Source organism: Natator depressus, chromosome 9, assembly GCF_965152275.1.
Source record: "Natator depressus isolate rNatDep1 chromosome 9, rNatDep2.hap1, whole genome shotgun sequence".
NCBI lineage: Eukaryota > Metazoa > Chordata > Testudines > Cheloniidae > Natator > Natator depressus.
The window spans coordinates 101183029-101199477 of record NC_134242.1 but is presented as its reverse complement, the minus strand read 5'-3'; the positions used below and the strand labels follow the sequence as shown (position 1 = coordinate 101199477).

The following is a 16449-nucleotide window of genomic DNA, read 5'->3' as shown; positions in this document are numbered from 1 at the left end:
TGGTCTGTCCACTGAGAGGTTCAACAACAAGGTGAACCAGTGCTGGCGGGGCTACGCTGACGCTATGAGGATCAAGGAACTCCTGTCCCGGTGAACCTTGAGGAGGACTCAGTGTATGAGAGGGAAGGGCAGGAACGTGTACAGAGGGTGACTCGTCCATGAAAAGTGAAAGTCGTCTGCGCTGGAGCCTGGGCTGTGGTTCAGGAAAGAGCAGAACCGCGGGCACTTCCTGTTGCTCGGCCCCGTCTCTGGAAAATCGAGTGCGCGATGTCAGGCCTCAGAGAACATTGGTGACCTTGGAATGAGTGGCTGAGGTGATCAGCTAGCTCGTTTTGTGCTCCCGGAAGGTGCAACGCCTCTAGGTGTAGCAAGTGGACGATGCAAAAATCCCACAGCTCGAGGGCTTCCTGGCACGGGGAGAGGAGCGAGCACCACCCTGTTTGTAGAACATCGCTGCAGTGTTGTCTGTCAGCACCGACACACATGCACCCTGCAGGCAGGCCTGGAACGCTTGGCATGCCAGACAAACCACCCTCAGCTCCCTTACGTTGACATGCAGCGATAGTTCTGTGTGGGACCATAGGCCTTGGGTTCTGGTGTTGCCCAGGTGCACTCCCCAACCGACCGCCAATGCGTCCGTGACTAGGGATAGCGTAGGTTGGGGTTTGGCAAAGGGTACTCCCGCACAGACCACTTGTGGCTGCAGCCACCACTGGAGACACTCGAGGATGTGAGGGGGGAGGGTAACTATCGTGTCCAGTGGGTTCCTGCCTGATCTGTGCACCCGTGCCAACCACGCCTGGAGGGGCTGAAGGCGTAACCTGGCATGCTGGACCACGTATGTGTAGGTTGCCATATTCCCCAATTGTTTCATGCAATTTCTGGCCGTGGTTCTGGGAAATTGGCAAAGGTTTTGGATAATGTCCATGAGTGCTTGGAAGTGCAGCTCCAGCAGGAATGCCCTGGCCTGCATGGAGTCCAAGAGAGCCCATATGAATTCTATTCTCTGCGTTGGGGCCAGTGTGGATTTGGGCACATTCAAATATGAGGCCCAGCCTGTGAAATGTGGCCCGGGCAAGGGACACATGCTGCACGGCCCGTGCTTGGAACTCGGCCTTGATGAGCCAGTCATCTAGATACAGGAATACTTGCACCTGATGTTTGCGGAGGAAGGCTGCCACGACCGCCATACACTTGGTGAATACCCACGGAGGCACTGAGAGCCCAAACGGGAGCACCCTGAACTGATGATGCGGGCCACTGACCATGAATCTCAGGAATCGTCTGTGGGCCGTGTCATAAATATAAAGGGAAGGGTAACCACCTTTCTGTATACAGTGCTATAAAATCCCTCCTGGTCAGAGGCAAAACTCTTTCACCTGTAAAGGGTTAAGCAGCTAAGGTAACCGCGCTGGCACCTGACCCAAAATGACCAATGAGGGGACAAGATACTTTCAAATCTGGAGTGAGGGGGCGGGGGGACGGGGACAAAGGGTTTTGTCTGTTGTGTGATACCTTTGCTGGGAACAGATCAAGGATGCAAGCCCTTCAACTCCTGTAAAGTTAGTAAGTAATCTAGCTAGAAAATGCGTTAGGTTTTTCTTTGTTTTGGCTTATAAATTCACTGTGCTGGAGGGAATGTGTATTCCTGTTTTTGTGTCTTTTTGTAACTTAAGGTTTTGCCTAGAGGGATTCTCTATGTTTTGAATCTGATTACCTGTAAAGTATTTACCATCCTGATTTTACAGAGGTGATTCTTTTACCTTTTCTTTAAATAAAATTCTTCTTTTAAGAACCTGATTGATTTTTCATTGTTCTTAAGATCCAAGGGTTTGGGTCTGTGTTCACCTGTACCAATTGGTGACAATATTATCATCAAGCCTTCCGAGGAAAGGGGGTGTAGGGCTTGGGGGAATATTTTGGGGGAATAGGACTCCACCAAGTGGTCCTTTCCCTGTTCTTTGTCTAAAACACTTGGTGGTGGCAGCGTTTTACCTAATCCAAGGGAAAAGACTTTGTGCCTTGGGGAAGTTTTAACCTAAGCTGGTAGAAATAAGCTTAGGGGGTCTTTCATGCGGGTCCCCACATCTGTACCCTAGAGTTCAGAGTGGAGAAGGAACCTTGACAGGCCGGGATAATGGATATATGGAAGTACGCATCTTTCAAGTCGAGGGCAGCGTACTAGTCCCCTGGATCCAGGGAAGGAATGATGGTGGCCAGAGAGATCATGCAAAACTTCACCTTCCTTATGAATGTGTTGAGAGCTCGCAGGTCCAGGGTAGGCCGGAGCCCACCTTTGGCCTTGGGGATGAGGAAATAGCGGCAGTAGAACCCCTTGCCCCTGAACTCCTGAGGAACCTCCTCTATTGCCCCTAGAGTGATTGCACCTCCTGCAAGAGGAGCTGCTTGTGAGAAGGGTCCCTGAAGAGGGACAGGGAAGGGGGGGAGGGAGGGTACAGAACTGGATTCACAAAGGCGGGGTAAGGATCCGAGACTGAAGCTGATGCTCCGTCCTTGGGCGCATCTTCAAAGGTTTGGCTTCAGGCCCGGGCGCTGTTTGGCTGAACCCTGGCCTTGGCCTGAGGAGGATTGTGGCAGGTGCCCCCTATTATTTCTGCCCCATCTCCTGGACGAGTCTCACCTTGGAGGCCCAGAGTAGAAGCGGGACGGGGGCTGAGGCTTAAAAGGCTCTTGGAGGTGCAGGGGTGTGCATCCCCAAAGACTTCAAAGTTGACTGCGAGTCCTTAAGGCTGTGCAGGCGAGAGTCCGTATTTTGGGCAAACAGGCCCGCACTGTCAAAGGGGAGGTCCTGAATTCTGTTCTGGACCTCAGGTGGTATTCCCGACACCTAGGACCACACACTGCGTCTCATTGTAATGGCGGTGGCCATGGTACGACCTGCCAAGTCTGCCGCGTCTAACGCAGCCTGGAGGGAGATTCTGGAGACCACCTGCCCTCCTCAAGGAGCGCCCTAAACTCCTTGCATGAGTCAGCCAGGAGTAACTCCTGGAACTTTGCCAATGAGCTCTAAGCATAGTGGCTGAGGACCGCTTACTGGTTGGCCACTCAAAGTTGGAGCCCCCCGGTCGAGCAGACCTTCCGGCTGAAAAGGTCCGGCTTCCTACTGTCCTGTGACTTACATGTGGGACCCAGCTGTCCTTGCCGCTCTTTGTGGTTTGCCGCATTGACCACCAGAGTCCCCGGTTGGGGGTGGGTGAAAAGGTGTTCGTACCCTTTCTGCGGCACAAAATATAGTCTTTCCACCCCTTTAGCGGTGGGTGGTATAGAGGACAGAGTCTGCCAGAGCACCTTAGTGGTGTTTTGGATTGTTCTTATGAGGGGCAAGGCCACCCTAGAAGGACCCTCCAGGGCGAGGATGTCCACCACCGGGTCAGAGTCCTCCATGACCACCTCTGCCTGGAGATTGAGGTTTAGGGCCACCCTCCTAAGAAGGTCCTGGTGTCCATTGCCGGTAGGGTGGTGGTGGTGCTTGCCACCGCCTCATCTTGCGAGGAGAAGGACCGCAGGACAGGGTCTTCCTGCCCTTCTGGCTCTCTGGAAGCTGGGTCAGGTACCTCGGAGCCTCCCGTGACTGGAGGTGGCTCCAGTGTCACTGATGGCGCTGGTTTGGGTGCTGCGCCTGAGCGTGACAGCCCAGAGTCCCTGTCACGTGCAGGATCCTCAGGAGCCCTGGGGGTTTGGCAAGCCAGCAATGTGGCTGCGGGGGGGGGGGGGGAGGGCCACGGGGTGCAGGTGCCACTGATGTTGGCCTGGAGCCCTGACCCTGAGCCTGGCAGTAGGCCCAAGGGGTCCAAAAAGGCCATTGTACTGGGCCCTGCCACTGGGGCGGCCAGGCGACCGCCGGTGCCGATGATTCCACTGGTCTTCAGTGTCCGGACTGGGAGCAGTGGTGGCTGCGCTGTGATAGAGAAGACTCAGCACCTGTACTCAGATGAGCAGTCTGTGCCCGACCACGGGGGAGACGGGGGGGGAGCTGGATGGTGCCGGGGAGCGGCACAGGGGAGACGGTGAGCGGTGCTGTAACATCACAGGCTTGCCGCGATGACGAACCAGAGGCAGTGCTGCCATCGGTGCCGCACAGGGTGCCGGAGCCACGTGCGGTGCCGGGCGAGACGGGGCAGCCGGTGCCGCCGCCGGTGCTTGGGCTTGCGGTGCCAGGCCCTGCGCCGCTATGGCAACGAGGGCTCGCGCTGCCTCACAGGTGTCCAGCTTGGAGGTAAGGTCAAGCTCTTCCTCCAGATCCTCCTGAGACGGGGAGTCCATCAGCACTGGACTTGACGGGCCTCCCGTTGGGGCGGAGTCGACGGTGCCAGGTCTTGAGGCCCAGGCCATGGGTGTCCCGCTGGAGGATGCACCCCGCTGGAATCCCCTCGCGGCTTCTTGACAGAGGAACGACCCCTGTCCACCCTCTTTTTCTTACGCGGCACTGTGGACTGCTAACGGTGCCGCCTGGTGGCAATGGCCTTAAGGGTTGGGGAGCGGCACCGGTGCTCCTTGGAGGAGTCCTTCCTCGGTGCCAGGACATCCCCCACTGAGGCCAGGGTGCTGCGCACCGATGATGCCGGTACTGCTTCTGGTACCGGCTGCGGGCGGAGGGTCAACTCCATCAGGAGGAGCTTCAAAAGATAGTCCCGCTCTCTTAGTCCTGGGTCTGAAGCTAATGCAAATTGGTCCACTTATCTGTCTGACGGCCCTCTCCTAAACCCTTGAGACAGGCAGCATGGGGATCACCTGTGGGAATAGGTTTCGCACACCTCTCGCACGCCTTAAACCCTTGAGACCGAGGCATGCCCCGGTGCCTGGGGATACTAGGACTGGGTTGGGGGCGGGGGAAAGCCCCCCAAAGTAAGTCCAACTACTCTATAAACTAATATATCACAAACTAACAACTATATACAACTAAGAAAAGGGAACCACTAGGTAGGCTCTTGCGAATGCAAGCGACTGAGCTGTTCCAACGACCGTCACTGGCAGTAAGAAGGAACTGAGCAGGCGGTGGGTCGGCAGGGACCTATATACATTGCCATAAAGGCGTCACTCCAGGGGTCTCCACAGCCGACCCGACGGGTACTGCCAGGGAAAAAACTTTCTGATGACCGTGCACATGGCGCACGCACACCTATTGGAATGGACATGAGCAATCACTCGAAGAAGAAACAGGGAATCTCAAGTAGGAGTAGAGAGGTTATCTTACCTCTATATTTGGCACTGCTGTGACCAATACTGGTATATTGTGTCCATGTCTGGTGCTCACAATTCAAGAAGGATGTTGATAAATTGGAGAGGGTTCAGAGATGTCACGAGAATGATTAAAGGATTAGAAAACATGCCTTACAGTGACAGACCCCAGCAGCTCAATCTATTTAGCATAACAAAGAGAAGGTTAAGGGGTGACTTGATTACAGTCTATAAGTACCTACATGGAGAACAAATATTTAACAATTGGCTCTTCAATCTTCAATCAGTCAAAGGTATGACATGACCCAATGACTGGAAGATAAAGCTAGATAAATTCAGACTGGAAATAGGGTGTAATTTTTTAACAGAGGGAGTAATTAACCATTGGAACAGCTTACTGAGAGTCATAATGGATTCTCCATAGGAGGTCATATTAGATGATCACAATGGTCCATGTAGTAGGGAGAGAGTCTGAGACATAAACCCTTGTATCAGAGGCCTCGTATGAGGCAGGACCTGCTCACAGAATCTGGCAAGAACAGGGCTAATACTGCAGAAATACCACTCCTAAGAAGTTCTAAGCACAGAATATTCACACAAACACATCCCGATATCAAGTGGTACCAGAACATCCTGATGTCAAGGATGGTTCAAAAATGTTCTCCAAGGGTAACAGGAACATACTGACCCCTCCTAAAAGATAAGGTCAGGATAACAGTACATAATTGAGATGTTTGATTGAACCAACATGCACAAGGTGATAATTAGGCACATCAGGGAGCAGTGACTAACTATGTCAGAGGCAGTAAGTAACTTGTTTGTATCAGGGTATAAAGATGCATCTCAGAGAGAGTATCTTTGTCCAGCTGAGGGGGGAATGAAAAGTCCCACCATTCACTGAACCACGTCCATTGTCACCGGTATACTTGTCTTAGTATCCTTGTAGAGTCTGCCAGGTGCTATTACCGTGCTTTGTTGACAATAAACCTGGCCTAGTGCCTTCGTACCTTAACAGATCTTGTGGTCATTGGGCAGTTCACTCGAGGTCTGCTGTGCTGGCTGTCTGCGCAGAGCTGAGGCAGCACACAGGAAGAACACACACACACATACAGCCAAACATCTGACCACAGTTCCTTCTGGCCTTAGAATCTATCTTGAAAGTTTACATGAGGTCTAGAATGTGTTAGCTGCCACCTCACCTCCTTCCTAGACACCTTTTATCCTCGCCAGGACAAACCCTAGCAGGTTCAGGATCCTGGCTGCACAGGCATCTTGATCCCACCAGCGGAAGTGTGCAGGGACCATTTGTTCTCCGTGGATTGGTAACAAGACACTGCTGCTTAAAGGGCAGCTCTGAATCACTATCAAAACTCTCCTCCCAACTAGTGAACATAGGGAGAGAACAACCTGGGCAAAACAGGTGAGCAAGAGATGATAGACCCGTTCCCCACACAAACCTAGTGAGGCTGAACAATGCACTTATTCAGGAGCAGGAAAGGTGCAGACTACAGTTCTTGAGATTTGGTGTATATAGTTCGCTGGGCCCTATATGGGAGTAGTTCAGAGCAGGGTCTGTGGGAATGCAGGGGAATCGGGAAAGGGATCATGTCAGGGTCATGGGGCTCAGACTCTGAACACGCACGTGTGCGCGCGCACACACACACACACACCCCTTTCGCAAAGTAAGCTCTCTGTATTTGTCTGAGGAGGTCTGCAATACAGGGTTTCATCTGGTATAAATAAAGTACAAAATCTTACAATGTCTTAATCATTATTTTAACAAAAATACTAAAAACTTAGTAAAAACTGAAACCAAAGGGGGAGGGGAGACTACCAAGCACATGGAATCTCCATAAACCTTTGTAGAAACCGGAGTAAAAACATTTTCTCTTTATGATAAAAATCACTCCCTCCCTTCCAAGAAGGGCAGCTGCAGAACACGGAGCCTGGGCAGGTGCCCCAGGGACAGAGGGGTTGGGAACAGCCCCCAATGCAGGAGGCTGTATCCAGTCCACAGTGATGTCTCCCTCCTGGATCGGGCCCAAGTGCCATGGCTCAGTAGCGTCCAAATGGGTTGTTGTTCTGCTGTGGCTGTGTATCTGTTCAGATCAAACACAGAGTTAGACAATCACAGGATTCTGGGTCCAGCTAGGAGATGCCCATCAGCTCTGCAATTCAGAGTCTGATTGTGAAGAGGAGGGGTTAGGTAGGCAAGAGAAGGGGCTACTCAGGTCTTAGACTGGGACACTGCACCTCTGTATCACTTGTGGCACTTGATGCTCTGCTCAGATGCCACACACTCTGGTGCCAGTTCCTGGGGCTTAGGATAGCAGTACTATCAAAATTCCACTTGCTCCTGGAAAGGTGGGGATAAATTGTGTCAAACCCAGCTCTCTACGCCTCTTCTGCTCAGCTCCACACTGGTCCTTGGTGTGAAATAGGTGTGGAACAACGTGGCACTGAAAGGGAGCGGGTAGCTGCCTAGGTGATGAGGTTGGAAGTTGAATTATCGTCTGGGTTTTTCTCTTTTAAACAGAACACCTGTAACCCCTAGTTCTGTGCAGCACCCCCGCCATACAGAAACCCAAACACTGCTACCGCCACCACCAGGTGGGTGCACAGTATGAGCTGCGCTGGGCCAGCTAACTACCCTGGAGTTCCCACCAACCATCTAACCTGAAGAAAACTTGGGAACTTCAGCTAGTGCAGAATTCAGAGGCTCACATCACCCAGGAGCATGTCATCAGTGCTCATAGACCACACTGGTTCCCACTTACTATCCAGGTGCTGGTTTCGAGACCTATCTAGCTTGACAGCAGGCAACCTTAAAGACCTGCCTCCCCTCGAACTCCAGACCAACTCGGATGCTCTTGCTGATCATCTTTAGATGCAGTGTGCTCCAGGATTGGCTCCTGACTACAGGACTCACTAGCCCTGTGGGGCCAGACTTCCATGACTTGTCGGTTTACTGTTACCTAGTGAGTGGGAGCATTCAGAGTCTGTCATTCCATTACAAAATCCAGCCATACAGCATGTTGCTGGGCAGGCCCTCAGCAGGACGACAGGGCAAACCCAGCCCCAACCCCACACTGGGAAAGCCTGCTGGTAACTGGGGCATTGGAGAGATGTTTTTTTCCTCCTCTACAAGTACTTTAGTCAAAGTCACTGCTCACGAAGGCATCAACCTGACAGTCCTGGACACTAACGGTACAGCACAGACAACAGCAGCGCAAGCGTCTCCTGCCCCAGGTCTCATCCTGAGCTGGACAGGGAGGAGCACGACTAACCCAATGCTTTGTGCTCTCTGCTGAGACTAACCACGACGGGAGTGATCTGTGCCACGTGCGATGGTGCTTCCCGCTATGGGGATGTGTGCACTTGGAACACAGCAGTCTCCAAGACACACTCTAGCTGGGATATATCACTGAGGTTTATCCCTAGCTGCAGCCTCTTTCATACAGCAAGGAGGTTGCAAGGTTTCTGCTGGATACAAGACCTTGCCCCAGTTACAGCAATATGATCTATATGGGAGCATGCCCAAAGGCTCTCGGAAACTCCAGCTAGAGAAAAAGGAGCAACCCTTGGAGTGGTGCTTCTTACAGGGAACATCATACACCTTTGCTCTGGGATCTGACTGGCCCCACGTTCACTGCTGGTGCAATCTGGGGGGATGGTTTTACTCTATAAAGATCTTTATGATTTAAGGCCTGTCTACACTACAACTTTAAACTCAGTGGGCAACCAGTTAGTGACGTGTACAGACACAAGCCTTGTTTCAAGCTGGCCACAACACACTCACTACTCAGGGAGGCATTGGCCTTGCCACCAGAAACATTATTTTCTTCCTATAGCCCATTCCACAGGCCTTCTGCAGCGCAGAGCTGCTAAAATCATGCCAGTGTAACCAGTATGGCTGGTCCTCCTTCCTTTTCCACTCTGCGAGAGGGCAATGCATTCTGGGATGCCATCTGAGCTGCTGGTGCCAGGCGGTGTGTCCCCTCCGGGCACTCTCCCCATCCCGAGGCCCTGGGGGAGAGCAGCTCGGACTTTCAGGAGTGCACCGATATGGGAGGCAGCACAGTAGGTGAGTCCACACAGCAGCGCTTTACACAGCTCCGCCCGGGACAGAGGAGAGATTCACGAGCTGGTTACAAAACTTATTAGAGGCAGCCTCTCTCTGTACTTCAACACTATCCCCTGGAGCCATGTGCACTAGAAGCCCCTCAGATTGGACTCACTGGGGGCACTCAGCCCTAGAATTCACTTCCTCCACTGCAGAGGAGGGCATGCTGCAAGGCTTAAGCTGTTTGCTCAGGCATTCTCAGAGGGACCAGGGCGATACGTGGTTAGGCTGATGGATAGTATTACTGTCGGGCTGTTATTTAGTGTGGACTTTTCTGGAGGCTGATTACAAATGCACTTTTTACATAGGAAAGATAAAACACGACTTCTGCAGTGGCATAAGTGTTCCTGGTGCTTTTCAGACAAAGAAAGTCACAGGCCGTCCCCCATGAAGTGCACATTCTAGGGATCTATGGAAAGAAACTCAATCAACCAAGTCCACACAAGACTACCACATGGTTGGTACTGAGCACTGCCAGATTTCTGCCTGGAGCCTAGAAGTGAAAGGCTCCATAACCCAATCAGGCAACCAGTCCTGTCAAGAAACAGGGTGGAAATGGTGGCCTTAGAAGGGACCATTTACCCCAGTCACCAGCCACCCTGCGCCTCTGAATTCTTTTTCTTGACTGTTACTATGGCTCTCAACACCTTGGAGAAACTCTGCAATCTCATTTGCATCTCACTGGCTCAGTGTATAACGCAGCCTCAGTGAAGCATACACAGGCACGGGAAGGAATATGTCACAGCCCATAAAGGAATATCTAATAGTTCCTGCAGTCACAGCCTCATAAGAAAAATAATGTATAGATACTGGGATTCAAAGGAAGAATTTAGTAGGAGCTGGAATCCAATTTTAAATTTTATTTAGAAGACTGCAAAGTGATGGCATCGCTGTGTTAGATGAACCATAGAATATCAGGGTTGGAAGGGACCTCAGGAGGTCATCTAGTCCAACCCCCTGCTTAAAGCAGGACCAATCCCCAATTTTTGCCCCAGATCCCTAAATGGCCCCCTCAAGGATTGAACTCACAACCCTGGGTTTAGCAGGCCAATGCTCAAACCACTGAGCTGCCCCTCCCTTTTGCTGCACTGAGATGTGGTCACTTGGGGCAGGGTTCAATACACCTGGGCAAAGCCGTGGCTGGGCTGCGTCCTGGGAAGTAAGGCAGCATATGTTTGCATCCAGCATTCCTTTGGGGAGGGCTCTGGCTTGGGTGTTTAATAGTTCAATTGCCAGTTTTATTATATAAAATTACTGACGTGATCTGTACAACAGCAGGGTGGTCTGGAGGGATACACTGCTCTGCTGGGGCTCAGGCAGCATCCCACATGGCAGTGCTCAATAAAAAAAAGTCTCTCACTGACCATGCCCTGAATAAAGCACCTCCCTGGCTGCCCCATTAGGCATGAGCTCCAGAATTTATACTCCCGTTGGGATCGTTGGGAGCCAGCAACGACGAAGGCTGCGGCACTGACACAGTGGTACATCCAGAAAAGCAGACCTGACACGTTTGGGAGAGCTGCCTGACAGCCTCCACAGACACTGCTGCCCTGGCCCCTCTATCTGCAACAGGTCTACAAGGTTGCTCACTTGGTTGGTAGTACTTTGTGCTCCTCTCTCTGCCTGCGGCCCTGGCACTGCTAACAATAGCTATGGTCATCATAACATAGAAATGGCTATACTAGGTCAGACTAATGGTCCATCTAGCCAAGTATCCTGTCTTCTGAACGTGGCCAGTGCCAGATGCTTCAGAGGGAATGAACAGAACAGGGCAGTTAATGCATGATCCAAACTCAGCTTCTGGCAATCAGAGGCTTAGGGACACCCAGACATGTGGTTGCATCCCTGACCATCTTGGATAATAGCCATTGATGGACCTGTTCTCCATTAACTTACCTAATTCTTTTTTGAACGTTGTTATAGTTTTGACCTTCACAGCATCCCCTGGCAATGAGTTCCACAGGTTGACTGTGCTTTGAGTGAAGAAGTACTTCCTGATGTTGGTTTTAAACCTGCGGCCTATTAATTTTATTGGGTGATCCCTGGTTCTTGTGTTATGGGAAGAGATAAATAACACGTCCCTAGTCACTTTCTCCCCCCCAGGCATGATTTTATAGACCTCTCTCATATCCACCCCCCCGCCCATCATCTCTTTTCCCAGCTGAACAGTCCCAGTCTTTTTGATCTCTCCTCGTGTGGAAGCTGCTCCAGGCCCGTAATGATTTCTGTTGCCTCTCTCTGTACTTTTTCCATTTCTAATACATCTTTTTTGAGATGGGGAAACCAGAACTGCACATAGTATTCAAGGTGTGGGCGTACCATGTATAAAGTGGTATTATGATATTTACTGTCTTACTAGCTATCCCTTTCCCAATGGTTCCATTCTGTTCGCTTTTTTGACCACTATTGCACTTTGAGTGGATGTTTTCAGAGAACGATCCACAATGACTCCAAGGTCTCTTTCCTGAGTAACAGCTAATTTAGATTCCATCATTTGGTATGAATAGTTGGGATTATGTTTTTCAATGTGCATTACTTTGCATTTAGCAACAATAAATTTAATCTGCCATTTTCTTGCCCGGTCATCAGTTTTATGAGATTCCCTTTGTAACTCTTTGCAGTCTGCCTGGGACTTAACTATCTCAAGTAACTTTGTATCGTCTGAAAACTTGGCCACCTCACTGTTTACCCATTTTTTCCAGATTATTTATGAATATGTTGAACAGTAATGGTCCTAGTAAAGATCAGTGAGGGACACCATTTACCTCTTTCCATTCTGAAAACTGACCATTTATCTCTACCCTTTGTTTCCTGTCTTTTAACCAGTTACTGACGTATGAGAGGAACTACCCTCTTATCCCATGACAGCTTACTTTGCTTACGAGCCTTTGGTGAGGGTCCTTGTCAAAGGCTTTCTGAAAGTCTAAGTACACTATACCCACTGGATCCCTCTTGTCCACATTTCTTGATCCCCTCAGAGAACTCTAACAGATTGGTGAGCCACGGTTTCCCTTTACAAAGTCATGTTGGCTCTTCCCCAACGACCTGTGGTCACAGCGAGATGGTGTGTAAAGAGACAGGGGAGTGGGGGCTTGCCCGCCCCCGGTTATCACTTTACACTAGGACCAGTTCTATGGAGACAGACACTTTGGGCGGGGCAAGGAGAAGAGGCAAGGGGAACGAGGAGCGCTGGTTTCTTACTAGAGAGTTGCTGCTGAAGCTGTCGGACCAGGGCAGCCGTTTGCTGCTGCTGCTGTGTCTGCTGGAGGCCCTGGCGCTGGAACTAGAGAGAGAGAAACCTGGTGAGCGAGAGCCGCTAGGCTGGTGGGGACTCAGCCCTCGCGCAGGCAGCCAGCAGGTGCTCCCCGTGTTGGGCAGCAGCTAGTGGGGCGGAGAAGCGGAGTGCTGCAGGGAGCAGGAGGGAGGGTCTGTGGACGGCCGGGCTGTGGCGAAGGGCTCATCCCCTCTTGCTCTGTGACACACTTACGATGGGCTGCTGAGGAGGAAGAGCCTGCATCCCCAGGCCGGGAGGCTGGCCTTGGGCTTGCGGCTGGGGAACGGTGGACACCTGTGGCTGCTGCTGTGGTGGTGCCTGGGGCTGCTGCTGCTGCTGCTGCTGTTGTTGTTGCTGCTGTTGCTGCTGCTGCTGCTGGAAAAGCGGAAGCAGAGGAGACCGTTGGCGATGCGCCGGGGCAGGCGATGCAATGAGACAAGCGGCCTAGGGAACGCTACAGGGAAAAATCTGTGACTCAAGAAACAAACAGCGACCTTCCCTGACTGCCCCTCAGCCTGACCACTAGACATGGTTTTCTTACGGGTGACATGGCGGAAGTGACTTCCCTCACAGGGCTCAGAACAGAGCCCCGACCACCCAGCACAGGGAGTCGCTTGGGTCTGCGCCACCTGCGACGTCACCACCAGAGAGCCACGCTCTGACGGGCTTGGTTGATGGCGATGTTTGGGAAAATTCTGGACCCGTTTTTTTTCTTTAATTGAAAAAGCAAAGAAGAAAACAGAACGGCAAACATGCGTGCGACGTTGCGTGCATGAAGAAATGACTCACCGTGTGCAGGAACGATGGTTCTTCGAGCTGTGTCCCCCTACGGTGCTCCACTGAGGTGTGTGTGTCCCCCTGGGCTGCTGATCGGAGAACTTTGGTAGCAGTGCCTGCTCGGCCTGTGCATGCCCTGCCATGAGGCTACCCAGTGCTGCTCAGGTGAACCCTCCCCAATTCCCTCTCTACTGCAGAACGTATGATGAGAATTCCGAAGTAGAGGGGAGGAGGGGGGGTCGTGGAGCACCCACAGGGACACACATCTGCACAAGGTGAGTAACTTCTTCTTCGAGTAGTGTCCCTATGGGTGCTCCACTGTAGGGGACTCCGGAGCAGTATCCCCTCCGGGAGGCTGGGGCTCTGGAGTCGAGTCTGTGATGGATGATAGTACCATGGCGCCGAATCTGGTGTCTGCAGCAGAGTCCCCAAGGATGGCATAATGTTCAGCAAATGTATGCGCAGATGCTAAGGTAACTGGTCTGTAGATTTATGATATAGGGATACCCTTGAAGAAGGTGACGGATGAGGAAACCGATCTTGCGGAATGTGTGAGATTGTAGATGGGGTGCTAAATTGCACATCTGATAAAAGAGTTTGATCATCTGAGACTCATTTAGAGAATTTTTGAGCTGAAATTGCTATGCCTCTAGACCTGTCCATGACAGAGGGAAGAGTCTTGAAGATTTTCTAAAACCTCTTGTCCTGTCCAAATAAAAGGCCAAGGCTCTCCTTAGATCAAGTGTATGGAGGATGGTTTGCCATATTATGCTGGTGAGGCTTGGGATAAAAGGTTCGAAGGTGAATGAGTTGGTTCACGTGAAATGTGGAAGTCAAACTGGGAGTGAACTTCAGATGTGGTCTAAGCAAGACTTTGTCAGGCAAGAACACTGTGAAGGGGGGATGCGACCTCAAGGTTGCTATCTCCCCTATCCTTCTAGCCGAGGTAATGGTGATACGGAACGCCGTCTGTGACACTGCACCCCATACTCTTCATAGTGATATTATTAAGATATGGTCATAGCATAATTAGGATGCATTTTAGGCAAGGTAAGTCATGTGCGGTGTCATTGGGAAAGTTATGATTTGCTGAATATGATTATTCTATTTGTATGCACGTATCATTTTTGTATCTGAAGTTATGAATGTGGACTGTGTATCTATATTTCAAATGTAGTTACACCTGGATAATGCCCACTAGGCAAGATGCTTTCAGTCTAGACAGCTGGTGGGGAAGGGCCTATTCAGGTCAATGAGCCATTAGGGAGAACAATAGGCCTTAAGAGAAGCTTATCTCCCAACTGGTGAGCCTTCCTGAGAACACCACAGACAGCCTGTGAGTGATAGGTGCTATGACTATACAAGGACATGTGACCAGGCCCCATGATGCTGGTCTCCATCTTGAGATGTCAGTATTTTTCCACAGACTTGTCTGGGAACCAAGCTTTGGAACAAAGGGTTCCCGCCATATGCAAAAGCTATATAAGGCAGGAAGTGACATCATCTGCGGTTCTTCACTCCCCATACAGGAAGACTCCTGGAAACATCTGAGGAACAAAGACTGAACTGTGGGAAGTACTGGACCAAGGCTAAAGGGATTTCTAGCTTGTGTATGAAACACCTGGGATTCCAAGCTGTAAAGCAAGTGCAACTTGCCCCTTAAGAATTTGCAACCTGCTTGTATCATCTCTTAGGGTGAGAATCTGCTAATTCATACCCAATCTATTTAGTATATTAAGCTTAGTTGGCGTTTTTTGTTTATTTGCTAGGTAATCTGCTTTGATCTGTTTGCTATCCCTTATAATTACTTAAAATCTATCTTTTATAGTAGTTTTTGCCTTAGCTAAACCAGTGAGTTGGAGTGAAGTGTATGGGAATCATAGTTCAAGGGGCAAAGGCTGATACATATTCCTCTCCACATTGGGGGGGAGGGGGACACTTTATGAGCTTATGCTGTACAGTTCCCTCTGGAATCTAGTCCACTTCTATAGGTAAGTGCGATGGTAGTCACTTTCCTAGTGTGGAACAACACTTCCTGTACCTCTTCAAGCATGATGTTTCTATGTGCTGGAACCATGAAGGAGCCAGGGTTTGAGCTGTAGTATCCATAGGTTGGGATGGAGAGTGTTTCGTTCTGCAAGAGAAGGTAAGGAGTGGTTGGAAGAGTCACTGGTGAACACAGCACCAGTTGTGACAGGTAAGGGTACCATGTCTGTCTGGGCCAGGTGGAAGCAACTGGTATGATGTTTGCTTTTTCTCTTGTTATTTTCAACAGGAATTTCAGCAACAGAGGAAATGGGAGAAAGGTGTAAAGAAGGCCCTTGTCTCACGAGAGGAGGCAAGCATCCCCCATGATGTGCTGGCCAATGCCCACTCTGGAGCAGTACCGTGGACACTTCTTGTTCTGGTAAGTAGTGAACAAGTCTATTATCAGTGTCCCCCATTGTCGGAATATGTCAGAGTACCTCAGAATATGTCTGAGTCTATCTCCCACTTGTGGTTGTGTGGGAATTTGTGGCTGAGACTGCCCGCTATCATGTTGTGTACTCCTGGTAGTTAAGCTGCTGATATTGTAACATTGTAGGAAATAAACCAGTTCCACAGCTTTAGTGCTTCCACTGGTGCCTCCTTGATGGTTTATGTAATACATACACGCTATATTGTCTGTCATTACCTTTGTGTGCGTGTCTCTGATCAGCAGACGGAAATGAACACACACATTCCTGACCGCTCTGAGTTTGAGTAGATTGATGTGAAGGCACGTCTTGGATGGAGACCATTTGTCCTGCGCTGTGAGATCGTTGAGATGTGTGCCCCATCGTAACAGAGATGCGTCGGTGGTGAGAAATAGTGATGGGGAAGGCTCAGTGCACGGGATTCCCATGCAGGTGTCTGCTGGTCTTTCCATGGATTCAAGGATTATTTGATTTTGGTGGGCATCGATAGGAGTTTGTCTATGTTGTCTTTTGGCCTGTAAATCGAACTGAACCATAATTGGAGGCATCTCATGTGAAGTCTGGCCTGAACTATCATTGATGAGCCTGCGGCCATGTGCCCCAGAAGCTGAAGCCAATAT

General features: G+C 50.7%; 1 protein-coding gene across 3 annotated transcripts in view; it reads right to left on the bottom strand.

Annotated features, from left to right (window-relative positions):
• Nucleotides 1-6867: 6867 nt before the first annotated feature.
• MED12 (mediator complex subunit 12) overlaps nt 6868-16449 on the bottom strand; it is a 78014-nt gene continuing 68432 nt past the window's right edge. For 2 of the 3 annotated variants that reach the window (XM_074962820.1, XM_074962818.1), the window contains exons 42-44: nt 12810-12971; nt 12524-12605; nt 6868-7298 (exon numbers count right to left, since the gene is read on the bottom strand). In XM_074962820.1, the coding sequence (XP_074818921.1) occupies nt 7255-7298; nt 12524-12605; nt 12810-12971 (288 nt within the window). In that variant the 3' untranslated portion in view covers nt 6868-7254. The remainder of the gene's footprint in view (nt 7299-12523; nt 12606-12809; nt 12972-16449) is intronic. The other variant, XM_074962819.1, reaches the window with a different exon arrangement.